This window comes from Chaetura pelagica, unplaced genomic scaffold (assembly GCF_000747805.2).
Source record: "Chaetura pelagica isolate M959 unplaced genomic scaffold, ChaPel_1.0 scaffold90, whole genome shotgun sequence".
NCBI classification, from domain to species: domain Eukaryota; kingdom Metazoa; phylum Chordata; class Aves; order Apodiformes; family Apodidae; genus Chaetura; species Chaetura pelagica.
The window spans coordinates 201,164-216,342 of NW_009953496.1; the positions used below are offsets into that span (position 1 = coordinate 201,164).

At 39.7% G+C, this 15,179-nt stretch overlaps 1 protein-coding gene across 1 annotated transcript in view; it reads right to left on the reverse strand.

The window, feature by feature from the left end:
- Positions 1–443: 443 nt before the first annotated feature.
- MCM9 (minichromosome maintenance complex component 9) overlaps positions 444–15,179 on the reverse strand; it is a 44,838-nt gene continuing 30,102 nt past the window's right edge. The window contains exons 7-12 of the mRNA XM_009999204.1: positions 12,890–13,064; positions 10,851–11,053; positions 9,660–9,863; positions 8,289–8,371; positions 4,041–4,186; positions 444–2,013 (exon numbers count right to left, since the gene is read on the reverse strand). Of these exons, the coding sequence (XP_009997506.1) occupies positions 444–2,013; positions 4,041–4,186; positions 8,289–8,371; positions 9,660–9,863; positions 10,851–11,053; positions 12,890–13,064 (2,381 nt within the window). The remainder of the gene's footprint in view (positions 2,014–4,040; positions 4,187–8,288; positions 8,372–9,659; positions 9,864–10,850; positions 11,054–12,889; positions 13,065–15,179) is intronic.

A 15,179-nucleotide genomic window follows, 5' to 3' on the forward strand; every position in this document is an offset into this window, starting at 1 on the left:
ATGGGAACTAACTGTTGGGGAAAAGTTTTTTATATGTTTGGATTATTGTTAACGATGATTGAAGTTATTCACGAACAACTGTTACTCGGCTGTGAAACGTGGGTAACGTTTCATCTATATTAAAGAGCACAGCTGTAAGACCTGCAGTTTATGGTAAAGTGTAAAATTGAGTCATAATGATTCCTCGAAATTCATGAAGATTATATTCCCTTTTAACTTAGTGGCAAGAGGTGTTTGCACCATTCCAAAGGAACTAGTCCAATCATGACTGTGGTCACAGGGTAGATTGTGGCAGAGAACTCATGCTGCTCTCCACTTTGTTACAGGTATCAGCAGAGGTCCACGATGATTATTTTTTAATGCTTTGTAAACCACAGATAAAACTGATAGAAGGATGGCAAATCAGAAAAATTGTATGTTAAGTAATTTGGATTATATACATGTCATGTGACTGGATTTTTTCTAACCTCTTCATCCCAATCAAAATCTAATGTAGCATCATCTAGCTCTGCTATTGAGAAGAGAGATTTCTGTGCGGCCACATTGCCTTTAGCAGCATTTCCCAATGCAAAACTCTTCCTTCTGCCAGGATGGCTCACGTGCACCTTCAGCAATGGGCTATGGCTTTCATTGCTAGTGTCAATTTTAATGGTAGGTGAGGTTTGCAATTTTGAGTCAGGACGTGATGCAAAGGAGAATGCTGACAGTCTGGCTAATGTGCTGGAGCTCACCTTCCCTGTGCTTGGGCCACCAAGCTTCTCCTCTCCCTCCTTTTTCTTTTCAGTGGGTGAAGATGACACAGCATCAAAACTGACATCAGTGTGTAATGTTGCACTTCCTCTGATCTCTTTGCCTAAGGCCTGACTCTGCTGCTCTTCTCTTCTTTTATTAGCAATTGATCGTTTTTCCAAACTACTTTTTCCTAAGTGAGTCAATGTCATCTTGGATTTCTCAGGGGGGCAGCATTCTTCTGGCAGCTGTTCTCCCTGGAGCTGCTCTCCAGGCTTAAAAATAGTTTCACTCTGAAAAAGTGAAAATTCTTCATTTTTCTTCTCTGAAAAATGATCTAGTTTTATCCTTGGTCTGAAAGAAAATTTAGCTAGTTTAGCTGCTGGAGGACTTTCACTGTCAAGGATTTCTGGCTCAGGGGAACTTGTTACCTTTGCTTCCTTCACTACATGACTTTTACTTCGTTTTCTCATGGAAATTTTTGCTGGTTTTGCTGCTACAGATATGCTGCTCTTTTCCTCCCCTAGCACAGAATCTGCATCACTTGAAAGATCTGACAGACCAGAGGCAGGTAATACTGAAGGAAGGGCGTTTGCCTCAGGGTCCTGCGTACTGGTAAAGAATCCACGGGATTTCTCCGTGTGCAGTCTCTGACAGCTTTTAGAAACCCGTTGTGTGATCACTGAACCCTGCACACGAAGACCTGGTGATGCTGGGTCCTGAATATTTGCTTCTGAAGAAAAACTGTTGTGTTCTTCAGTCCTTTTCCTGCTTATCTTGGAAACTTTGCCCTGTTCCAAAGGAGCTTGTAGATTTACAGTTGCTAGTGATTCTCTCATTCCATTTCCCTTCCTTGGTATTGAAGCACTTCTTTCTTCAGAACAGGATGTCTCATACAGGGTTTTTGAAGCCAAGTTATTTGGAGATATCGTGGGCACTGGAGATCTTTTATGAACAGTTTCTCCAGAGTCAGCTTTGCTCTCTTCCAGGCTGTCAAACCAGGCCAGGCTGCCATCATCATCTATCTTACTACGTCCAACCAAGTGTTTTGTATTTTTGCCATTACCATGTGCTGAGTTGCATGAGGGTTTTAGCTGTATATCGCCTTCACAGTTGCCTTCAAGCAAAGAAGGCTGTGGCCTGGAGTTATCCTCTTGTTGGTTTGAAGGTTCTGATGGAAACATTTGCTTTGACTGCCCAAATGTATCCTTGTTCAAGCCTCTTGTAATAGTACTGAAATTTGTCTCTTTGGACTGCAGCTGGCATGAATTCTCATTCTGTAATCTATGGAATAAAAAAATAATTAAGTAAGAGTAATTTAATTTTCTATTTTTTTCTTTCTTTATTGCATTAGTGATCCTTAATGACAGGGTGCTTGGCCATCTCATTTAAAGTGTATTATTACCTAGAAAGGTTGGACCAGATGATCCTTGAGGTCCCTTCCAACCTGGCATTCTATGATTCTATGATCTACCACTTATTTCCTTGGGAAATCAAACAGAAAAAAAACCAAACCAACACCAAAGTGCTTACAGCCATTGCTAGAGTCCCTTAAGGGTTACGTATTACCCTAAGCAAGGCAAAGCCTCAAATGAATTATCAGAATGTAAAATTAAGGTTCTACTTCGAATAGTGGTTGCTAGCCATTTTCTCTCACAATCACTATAGACTCAACTTGTCAAAAATTCCACATGGTAGAGTGAAGCACCTCAGTCACCTGTAATACTTAATTACCACTGTCTGTGGCTGTAATATTCTCAGGGCCCTGCAAAGCAACAGAGATGCTAGAAGGAGGGTTCCCCTGAATCTCAGTATAACTGATACTCTGTCTATTGTACCTAAACATATAATTTCCAAGGGAGACAGTATTCTACTTTTTGCTAAATAGTGATTCTAAACATGAGTAAAGAGCAGCCACACTCCATCCCCAAAGTGACTGCACTAGTGTAGGTGAAGCTATTCCTGTGCATTATAAACAGTTCCTCTGTTACATGACAGAGAAAACACTATATTAACTAGTATGTTTTAGAATAGTTATTATAAATATTTACTTATTCTTAAAATTTTGATGAAAAGCAGCAGAAATCATCTGACTCATCAAGAAGGGCTGAAAGATACATACTTGTCTTTTTGAAATATGGGTTAGGGAGAATGCACAGAGCAAGCCTAATACAGAACAGGTTGCTTTAAAGAGGACATTCATTTAGTATTCTCTAAGCTACTGAAGAGGGGGAATAAGAAATCAATTTGCAGCACAGAGGATTCAGTGGGACATTGGGAAAACCTTTATGAGTATTACAATGGAGCAATAATGGAATTGACTACCCAGTGGCAATGGAAAATCGTCTTCATTAGAAGGCCTTTGGAGCAGATAACAAAAACCTTGCCAAGGAGATCAGAGACCTGGTGCTGTCTTTGTATTTATATCACATCCTCCATTTCTATGATCCCTTATGAACATCTCCATTTTAAAACCAGATTTTGTCTCTTTATTGGGAGATATCCCATGTTAATTTGCCTTTATTGTCTCTGTGGTTATTTAAGATGTCCTTACTATGTGTTACAGAGTAAGTCCAAAAAATACTTAAAGGAAAAAGTGTATTTTCATAACATTAAACTTCTAACAATAAGAAATTACAAGTTTCTTTATAGCCTAATTTCATTTCAGGAAACAAATGTTAATTTTTTGTATTTTATTTCCTTCCACTCCTAGTGGAGGACTGGAAACATTACAAGTTTTCTGTTAGTAACAGCAAATAAGTTTCCAAAGATGATTGCAGTGAGCTGAAAATTAGAGAAGAGACAGTGAAAATCCTAGTGTGTAAAAAAGAAAAAATCACCCAAAAGAAGAGAACTTTGACTCAGGTTTGTATTTTCCATTAGCAGAAATGGATGGATCCTGACAAGCCAAACACAGAAGGTGGCTTAAAAATATGAAGCAGATCTGCTGTATTTTACCAAGCAAGTAACAAAAGCTTATGTAAAATTATTTTCTCAGCTACAGAATCTGGCATTTTGACCTTAAGAAGCTCTGCTGAAACTTAACTGTTCATAGAATTGAGATACAACTTGGGAACTGATTAAAACGTTCTTAAATTTTTTGTATATTCCTTAACCCAGAAGGAGAAATGATCTTGTGATGATCTCAGGAGTGCTACTTTAAAACAATCTCTCTGCTTATCCATGTCCTCTACAGCACAAGTCCCAAGTCCCTTCCCAATGTCAGTTTCTATTTTTGGATCTTCTCCAGATATTATTGTCAAACAATTCTTTTTTGCAATTGATTATTATGTTACCTTGCATGTCCTAACCTGTCAAGTCTTTGTAGCTCTTTGTGCAGGAGATCTTGCAGCTCCAGTCGCTCCAGTATGAGCTCACACTGTGTTCGATACTGTGCCATTGGATTTTCTGGAAATGAGGTGTGCAAGGCATTGATGCCTCCGAGAAGTGCCCCTCCCTAGGTAAACACAGAGATTAAAAAAAAAGAAAAAAAAAAAAGAGGAAGCTATATTTATTATTCAGCATAAAACGTAAACAGCAGAGACTGTTTTCTACAAATTTCCCTTAAATATTTGAAGTTTAAGGTAGCAAAGATTTACTGAGTAACTGTATTGACACAATCCTACTATGTCTGCTTGGACAGGCAAAGTTGCTCATACACATAAAAAAATTATATGATCAAGCCTGCAATCTACTCATACAGGTTTATTTTTATTTATACAAAAAATAGAAGGTCCACTTAAGACTTGAGAACATCATGACTAAAAATGAAAAATAGAGTTTTCCAAATACCTTGCAAAAATTCTGCTCATGTAAGAAACCTTAATAACTGAAGAAGTTCTGACTGCTAAAAATTTTCATTAGCTTTGCCTAATTATTTAAAGAGAAAGATCTGGTTATTCAGGCTTGTCAACACAGGGTAAATTGACCGGCAAAACTATTTCTGAATAGCTCTTTAACAGTAACTAACTATTCAGGAATAATTCCAGAGAGCAAGTTATTTTAATCTGGAACAATTTTGCTATGCCTTGTGAAAATGAAGTAGTTTTTATTTGGAACAGAGCAACTGCACAAAGTGATTTGTTCCATAACAAATTATCTTTTAGGTGCTTTACTTGGCCATCACAACGAGCTTCTTTTAAATGTTCTTGTGTGTGTATGAAAATGTGGGAGGGGACACAATTTAAGATAATTTGTGAAGTTTTATTTCTGTGCTGGTGCTTATGTCTCTGAGATGTCTGCACCTCTGAGACCCCATTTTGAGAAGAGGAAGGCAGCCATAAGACAAATCCTCATGCCATGGAACCGAGGGCAGAGGATCTAGAACAGAGAGAGAAAAAAGAAAGTATTGCAGGGAAAGTCATCAGAAAGCAAGGTTGCAAAAGTGCTTATGGATGGAAAGACAAAATGTAAAAAGGGAGTAAAGAGAGAAGGGCTGGAAATGGAATAAAACAAGGATAAAAACATGACCAAAAGGAGGGGGGAGGCAATCTTAGCAAAGATTAAATGCGACAAGAAAAGATCAAGCTGGGGGAATTAGAATAACCTCATGAAGGCAAAGGAGGAAAGAGAAAAATAAGGATGGCTTAGAGGACAAAACAAACAAAAACCACCAATGAGCTGGGTTGGTGATGAAAATGTGATAGTCCTTTTTCCCAAGAGGGCTCATGAGAAGTCTCCTCTCTGACTTGAGAACTGTGAACTTTGATTTCATACTGGAAAGAACATGACTTTTTCTAGAAGCTGCAAAGACAGTGTTGAAGGCAAGAGTTTGCTGAGCTGAAAGGTAGCAGCCAGTCCTTTCAAGAATGACACTGACACAACCTCATCATACAGACTAACAATTAGGCCAGAAACACATAAACAGAATAATATAAAGTTGTGGGGTTTTTTTCCTAGGGAAGGATTCAATTTCTGAAAATAAACCTTTGCAATAAAAAAATAAATCACTTCCTTCAAAAATAAACCTTTTCAGTGATTCATTTATACTTTCCAAGAGGAGGGTAAATTTTAGCTTTAAATAGCTGATCTCAAATTTGCAGTTTCCTAGCAAAAATGAAGACACAAGAAGTGAAGAGTGGAGCAAATATGATGAGCATACCAACTATCCCCAGGTAGTCTTCTGCAGACATAATTCAGACAAATTTCTCACTGACTTATTAGACAGATGCTTGTTATGCAAACTGTAGCCCTTGAGGGCAGTGCTGTATAAATATGATAAGCCGATCCACAGCTAGAACAATTATTTTACACTTATTTGTGCTAATGAGGTAGAGAGATACACACTCATTATCACCATACACATACATTCCACTTTTCGATCTCTTATTAAAAAAAATAAAATAGTATTTCAGATTTCTTATATCCAAAACCAAATTGCTTGAAACCACTGTCCCATCAAATTCCCATCTAGTTAATTACAGGTTTAATTACAGTTTATAAACACTTAGGTGATATCTTCTGCTGTTTCCACTGGCTGTATGAGTACAGCTTCTTATTCTAACTTAAGATGCAGTGCTGTCATTGAAAAGCTGAGCTCTTCAAAACAGTGCAAGATGAATTGCAGCAGACAGTGAAATAATCTTTTGCTACTTAATGAGGTCAGGCCCTGTAGTATTTTTGAGACAAATTCCATTTGCAACACTGTGCACTAGCTTATCCATGGCACAAACTGCAATTAGTCTCTCAGCTCTCGTGAAAAGAACAAGAGAGATCACCAGTGCTGACCTGCCCTGTGTGAGTCTGTGCATCTATCCTGAAGAGTTTTATCTCTAAAAGAGGAGCGTATCTATCCCTGCAAAGGTCTTTGAGGTCCATTGAGCTAAGGGATGCTATATAAAGTTGTTTCAACTGGAATATATTCATATCAACCTATGCAGAAACACTGGAATTGCCATTTTGGATCAGACCAGTCATCTGTGCAGTGGAGTACATACACCATCTCTGACAGAACCAAACCCAAATATTTCAGATGTGCTAAAATACCCCACGTGTAAAACTCTGGATAATCTGCTTTTGGTCATTTTTTTCTACTCCAAAGTATGAAGATGTATTTGCTTTAAAAATATTCTATCCAAAGAAACAGTGTCTATACTAGTTTTCCACACTGCAATTTTAAAAGCCTCTACCAGACTCCTATTCCTTTTATTAATTCTAAATGTGCTGCTTTTTCTTTACATTCAACATCCTAATGGTACAGTAAACTAGTCTAGCCTTCCACTATTTTTTCAATGTCTTTTTATATAGAAACATTACACAAAACCACGTGAAAACTGAAATGCACAATTTTCAGTGTACAGCAACTGAAGTGTTGAACTTCTAAGATTTCTCAGAGTAAAATTAGTCTTCTAAAATTCTGAGTTTTAGTAGCATCACCAACATATTTTAAAACAATCTAAAGGCAAAAAACGTATGGGTCTTGGCAACTGTTTGAAATTTGTTGCAAAACAAGTAATTGGTTGTCTCATACCCAGTTAATGAGTTGATGAGATAACATAATGTAAGAAAAAACCACCAAAGGCTATTGAACACAGCAATATAGACACAATTTTTGGCTCAAAAGGTCTTTAAATATAGATTATCAAAAGTCAATAGTATGCCAAAACTTCACTTATACCACAAAGTCTACAAAAGAAGGTAACAGGCCTTTACCACTCCAGCCACTTCAGTATAATCTATTGTCCTGGTTTGAGCCAGGATGAAGCCAATTTTTCTTTTTACTGATTTTTTTTTCCTTCAGTAAGCTTTCTTGTAGCTAGCAACAGTGTGTTCTGCTAGGCTGATAAGACAGTGGAATGTTTTTCTAACTACTGAGGCTTCAAGGCCGCACCTGCACTCTGCCGGCTCAGACACTATGGGGAGATCTGTGACCCCCCCGTAGGAGGCTGAGTTACATGGACAGCAAAATTGGCCAAAGATATTCCATTCCATATATCTACGTAAGCTCAGAGGAAGGTCAGAGATCACAGGAGACAACTTCCTTCCTTTTTCTTCTCCCCTTCTCTTCGGTCCATGGCCGGTGTCCAGGGAGGACTCCGTTCATCCATCACCGTCGATCCTCAGGCTTGATCTCTTGTGACCCCCATAACTCTCTGCTTTCTCCAGCAGCAGCTCCGGGATTCCTCAGGACTCTTCCCAGTTCAGGGAAGTGCTGTGGGAGTTGCTGGGGTGGGGGGAGGCGAGAGGCTTTTGCCCATACCTGAATATATATATCCGTATATAATTGTATATATTTTCTTGTATGATTCATTAGTGTTTTAATTAAAGCTGTGTAGTTTAGTTTTCAATCCGGCCAAGTCTCTCTCTTTTTCTCTCTCTCCTTCCCTACCTGGGTTGGGGGGAGGGGGGATCGAGAGCATTGTTGTCGGACCTGAGTCAAACTGTGACATCTATTTAAGGATTTTAATAAACAAGATGGACTAAAAATTACTTACCAAGGCCTCTACTGACCTACTTTCCATAAGACCCTCTCCAAAGAGATGGAGGAAGTTGGCATACATGAAACTTGAATCCCTTCAATGTGGCATTGCAGCAATGGCAATATTTGCAAGAAACCTTACCTGCATAGAAGATTCCATCACCGATACCACAGTTATAGCATCTTCCAAAGTCACCGTATCCCTAAACATCAACCGGGCATGAGCTATCAAAAACAAACAGGCATTGAAAGCCAGCGTTACCAAAGTCAAAAAGCCATTTTTTGGTAGAAGAAAGGACAGGGTATTTCTTCAAATTTCTTCAGCTCTTCAAATACTGATATATGGGTCTAACTTAAATATTAATTATAATCCTTTTGATTTTACTGTCAATTTTAACAGGAATTGGAAAGCTTACAATTACAGTAATGAAATACAGATGCTAAAAATGTTAGAGTTAAAAAAATGTAAAGTGCTGGATATCAAAACAAAGAGTGTGATGTGAAACATCACCATCTATATAGGTACATGTCACTACCATAAACTAAAAAAATTGTCTAATTTTCATCAAAAGGCAGAAAATATTTTATTCGCTCTAACTGGTCTGTGTTAGAAAGTTAGTATTATTTAAGACAATCTTCTCCATGTCAGTTTTCTTTTTTCTTCCCTTATAGCCTTTTGTAAGTGGATATAATGCAAATGATTTATCACATGAAGCTCTCCTCCTAATTGGCCATGGAAACACACGCAGTTCTCACTCAGCAAGAAAAAGGCAGGCTAATTAATACCATCCATAATATACTTTGAAAGAACAAAATGCGACTAAAAGACCCAATCATGTGAATACATAAGAATGGAAAAAACACTGGACCTGAAAATAACATGTGAATCTCTAAAAGTTCAGAATGTCTTTCATTTAAATAATTTTTCCCTTATATAATTTTATAAGGCAAAACCATGTTAAGACAGAGACCTACTGCTTTCTTTTTTTTAAGTTTGTATAAATGAAGTATGATTTGAACTGAAAGTTGAGTATGCTTAAGTCCTATTTGCAAAATAGAGAGTTCATTATTGATACTCAAGGAAACAAAAATTGTTTTCATTGCATTAATTGTAGGATAGAAGCAAATACTTGACACCTTTCCTCAGGCTGAGCAGAATGGCAACCCAGGACTCAAAGGAAGTAATGTAAATCCTGAGACTGCTTTTCATAAAGACAAAACTTCTGGCATTTTGCTCTTGAATGTGATTTCTTCCAGTGATTTCAGGTTTTGCTATGGATGTAAGGATGGGAAAATTAAAACTGAGTGTCATACTTTCAATGTAACACCCTTTCCCACATTCAAAATCTCCAACCCCAACTCTCTTTGGATTAGAAAGATAAAACAAGACGCACCTATCCTTACCTCTATGGAAAAGCTGCTACTCCCCTTACTACCTATAATTATACTCCTGATCTATTCACTTTGGAAAGGTTAATTGTTAGCCTAAAAATAAGAACTGCCGCAGCTTTACCCTCTGCCAGGCGTATCAAGCTCTCTAACAAGCGGATGGTTGTTCGGGCAGCGTTTCTGCAGTCGCTCTGACGCTGCATTTGATAGTAGCGTGCAAGGATCAAGTTGCTCTCATCAGACAACTTTGGCCGTATACTTCTTATAAGGCAGAAGTAGGTTTTCATCTTTTCCATGCTCCAGAGCTTTTCTGATTTGCTTGGGTAACCTGCACAAAAAAACACCTAGTCAGTAATTCTGTAACAGCCTTCTCCTAAGAATTCCTGTTAAATACATAGGTGACTATAGAAGACACATTACTGTGTTTTTGAGGCATACACGGTTGTCTGTACACTGGTCCTCCAGGACTTGGTCAAATTCCAGCATGGAATTCTACACACCATTCAATCCCTCCCCTATCAAAATCCACAGTAAAGCCTCCTGTAATTTCAGGAGAACTGGTGTCAAACTCACTGCCCGCCAGATGGTACAGTCAGTACTAAGTGTTCTACTATTCCTTAAAATGTAAAATGCTACAGTAATGTACAAACCTCCTCTGGCCATTTTACCTACGCTGTAGGAGCCAAAAGCTACCTGCCATATTTGGAGCATTTTTTGCAGGGAAACATTTTGGGCAGGGAAGGAAGCTAGCTGAAGAAGTTTCCTCTAACCATTTCTTCCTTAGTAGGGATCAAAGCCATGTTCCTGAAGTGGATGGAGAAGGGGCTGATTATAAAATCAAATCACACTGCCTACCCTAATTCCAGAGCTCCACGTAGGGAATACTGTTGTTCATTCCTTGAACACTGGCACGTGCAGTTCAGATTTGTTCTGTCTGAATTAGTTTCCCATTAACAGCATATAAAAGTGCATGTTATGTAGGATCTGTGTATCAAGCCACGTAAAGGCACAAAATGGAAACTATCTACTTAATGAGCAGTCTGGGGCTCTTGCAGATGATCACAGATCACACAGTAGAAGTAGTGTGTTCTCAACTCACCCCTGTTAACTAATCAGTGATCTCTATCTTATTGCTACTTGAGAAACATACTGCAGGAAACCCCATATAAAAAATGTAAATACGATTAATATGAAAGACTCAAACCAACAAACTAAACTGAAAGGTGAAGAAATTAAAAAACAAAACAAAACCGCAAACCAAAACAACAACAAAAACACCAAACAAAACCTTGTAATTTAAAGAGACTGCTCTTACCTTTATTTTGCAAGATAAAGGATGAAATGATGCGGTCCCATTCCTCATTCTTTGTATCTAACAATACCAAGACCAGGTCAAATCTGCTCAGCAAGGGACTGCCAAGAGCTATGTTGACAGAGACAGACTCATTCGGGTCATAATGGCCTTTTGGGTTTGTTGCTGCCAGGATAGTTGTCCTTGTATTAAGCTTGCACACCAAGCTAGAGAAAAAGATGGTGAACATTACAGTTGAATTAAATGTGGTGGGGGAAATTATTCCAAAGTGTTAAAAATTATTACATTTTTATGTTATAATAAGCACCTCTTAACTTGAAAGACCATGAGAGCTAAACAATATACACAATTATTGTATGAATATATATTGTATATACAACATTTCTCAGTCAGAGAATAGCAACTAGACAGAGACACAGTGATTAGGATTACCAAAAGTAACCAAGCAATATTGCCACGAGTAATCTCTATATACAGCTAGGTCCTTAAATGGTGAAAACTACATAACTTTTCAGAAATAAACATTACGGAAACACTTAATTGTAGTGGAAGGTAACAGATTAGCTTAATTCACATTTTAAGAAAGCTAAATAAAATTTAATGTAAACATACGTTTTAATTTCTGTGTGTTAACACATTAATAATATAAACCCAACCAAACAATGATGGCAGCTGTATTAATTGTTTCTCCAGCCATTTTCCTCTCTGAGGGATCTGAAAGACCTCGTTATTTCATCCTTCATGCTACCCTGGCATGTGTTTTTAGATGTGGGGAGGGATTCTTATTCTAGTAGTCCAAATGCAATCCTTTTGGTTAAGGCAGCGCAGGACTATTCTAACTTTGGTTTGTCACTGAGCTATTTCTAGTCAGCTCCCAAGTAACTGCTGTCTCACATCCAAAGTTCTGTAACTGAAAGGAAGGACCACATATCTTCCATTAGCTTATGCCCAACAGGAAAAAAACCCCCGTATCTCCCATGCTCCAAAGTAAGACTTCAAATTAACAAAGTGCTAAATTACTACTAAAAAAATTCCTCATTATATGTCATCCTTAAAAGTGAGCAACTGAGGCTACCTGACCAAGTTAGCAAACTGTGTTTTGGGGTCTGCAAAACCCAACCAACTGCAAAATGGAACCTAGCTAAGCAGACAGGACTGTGTTGATTCCAAACCTTTGTCCCCAGCTGCATTACTGGCAAAGGCTAGTAATCTCCCAGGTGACAGCAGCATTACTTTTCCACTGTCTGCCAAAGAGGATGAAGAGAAGAGCTTCAGTGAAGAAACTTCAGAATAAAGGAAGGACATGATCAGTTAGGGAAGCTGAGAAGATGTGGCTGGAGTGAGAGCTGAGTGAAAGCAACAAGGAGGAATGTGGAAAGGGTGATGGCTTTTGAGCAGCAGAGATTTCAGCAATTCCAGCCTAGAAAATACTTGGGTCTGGACAAGAGCTGCATATGACTGAGTAAATGACATATGAGCTCAAAGGTCCAAGTGGCTGGGGGGAGAAATAGCAGATTTGAATACACACTACTTTGAAAGAGAAAGCAAGGAACTGAAAGTAAGCAGGAGTTTATATTTATGCCATGCTCAACATATAAAATTCAGCAGCCTGGAAATGTCCTGGCCTTCTTTTAGTAGCATGTAGGGCTACTGGATACTGGAGAAATGAAGCCCTGCTTTCTGAGTTCCAATAAAAAATTAACAAAATTCCTGATTTCCCATATGATTATTTGAACACTCACAGCAAAGAACAAGAAAAAGCACATTAAGTCTTTTTAGGCAAGTGCCCTGGCCTACGTTGTTAAATTGAAAACCCAACAGTGAAGAGGGTGTTTATACTGATTGATTGCAACCTCTGGTTCAGTGCACTGTCCTTTGAAATGCTGACTTGTCTAGTTTTAAGAATACTGCTGAGAACAAAACTATTAAGTACAACAAAGAGAACAGATATATTCAATCAGCATGACAAAGCTCCCTCTAACTTGTAAGTACAATAGAAACTTCTTAATTTTTGTAATCATGTATGTTAAAACGCCACTTACCCTGCCTTTGCAACACTGATAGTTTGTTGCTCCATCGCCTCATGGATGCTGGTTCTGTCGTGTTCTTTGATACTATTGAATTCATCAATGCAACAAAGGCCTCCATCTGCAAGCACCAGTGCTCCAGCTTCCAAGTTCCACTCCCCAAAGTCCTTCACAGCAGTCACTGTCAAACCTGCAGAATCAATTCCTTCTGTCAATCTTTTCCTTAAAATGAGGAGTGTACTTGAGTGAAAGAAAGCAACCCAGAGCACTGGCTTGTGCCACGGACAAAAGGCAAAAGAGCAGGTTAGTTCCACCTCATACCGCCAGCATATAACTTTACACCTACTGATAAAAAATCCCAGTAGGTTAGCCTGGATCTGTGGGGCTAATTCTGTTAAGCTTCCCATGTTCGATAGTGAATTGTTTAAGGACTTTGTTAATTGAACAAAAGGGATTAGAATAAGAAAACTAAATCTTCCAGATCAAGTTGAAAATTAGGGCAATTCCAAAGACAGCACAATTACAGAACGGGCCCATTCAGCTCCTCCTCCCCATCAACTATTAAAACAGACAAATATTTTTGGCGCTACAAAATAAATTTTGGAAAAAAATACTATTTTAGGTGTCTTTTAACTCCTGGCCTCAGGAAACTGAGACAAATTCTCACTTTAAACTAGGGCGATTATATTTCTTTGAGATTTTTACCTTTTTCTCTGCATTAAGCAAAAAATGAAAATCCAAAGATGCCTAACAATTATACATGGGAGAGTGTGGGGGAGGAGGGGCAAGGAAGGAGAAGTTCCCAGCAGGCATCAGTAACTAGCTATGATACACTGGGAGCATGGCAGGTCAGAAACTCTGCACAGCTGTCAAAATGGCCACTCATTATGTGCAGCTCCGTTCAAACCTTCTATTCCCTATTTCCAAACTTCTTTGCTATCTTTAGCCCTCCTTCTTCACTCCAGTGTTCAGCTTAAAATATCCTAGTAGTCAACAAACTGCAACCAGCCTAAAATCTCCTGGAACGCTATGAGAAAACCTGCCCAAGTATAACATTGCCACCCCAACTTCCCTTGATTCAGGGAGCGGCTGCTGAGGCCTTCTCGTTGCTGCATGGCCCACCACAGTAGCCATTTGTTTTTAAACAGTCAGCAAGAGTTATTGGAAATACACCTTTCCTGATAACGTAATGTGCACATTAGCTTGTTGTGAGGAACCTCCTCCATGGTGTCAATTTTTTCCTGATTTCCTGGACTCTGCACTGTACAACTCAGGCAGTCGATGATATCGCAGGATTATAAAAGAAAAAGCAAAATAACTTCTAGACTTGCATCAGGAATGTGGAGACTGCAATTAAAAAGTGGAGCGAGCAATACATCAGACAATGACATTTCTTTGTACGTACAAACCAAAAGTGCCATCGACTTTCCCCACCTTGCAGAGGCTGGGCCACCTGCTGAGGTCCAGGGGCCTCTGTGCCTGAAGCGCCCTGCTCCTGCCAGCAGGGCTCGGCCTTCCCACCACGCCACTGGGACCATGGCTCCTACGTGTCTTCCTGCTGTCCACATTCCATTACATTCAAGCAGACATCACTAAAGCCTGGATGTGCATTTATTTCCACACAGCATCTCTAGTGATGAGGGTACACAACTCGGCCCCTCCTGTTCCCCCAACCCTGGCTACTTTCTGTCCCTTCCTTTTTTTACTGTGAGAGTGACAGAGCACTGGAACAGGCTGCCCAGGGAGGTTGTGGAGTCTTCTTCACTGGAGACATTCAAAACCCACCTGGATGCGTTCCTATGTGATGTACTCTAGGTGACCCTGCTCTGGCAGGGGGGGTTGGACTAGGTGATCTTTCGAGGTCCCTTCCAACCCCTAGGATTCTACGATTCCAGCCCCCCAGCAGCAGGAGGCACATGAACTGGCACCGCAGCCGCACATCACTCCTGCCCATCCCGGCTGTGGCAGCCACAAGATGGCTTCTCCTACAGGCCTCCCACGGCCACTCAAGATGGCTTCCTCTCTGGGCTTCCTGCTGCCGCACAGGGATACGTTGCTTCACAGCTTATGATCTTATCTAAGCTCTTCTTTACACATACAGGCACGGGTTGGCCTCCTGTCAGCACATCTGTGTGAAAGACACGCTTCAATCCCTCCCTTCAAAGCCCTCTGTGGGCCAGTGTCCATGGCTGAGCTCAGGCGTGTGGGGACAACCTACCCACGCCCGGGGTGCCCAGCACCGCGCCATCAAACCCCTCCTCCATTCGGGGAGCACCCCAGTGAGTCAGAAGCCAGCCGGGCGCCC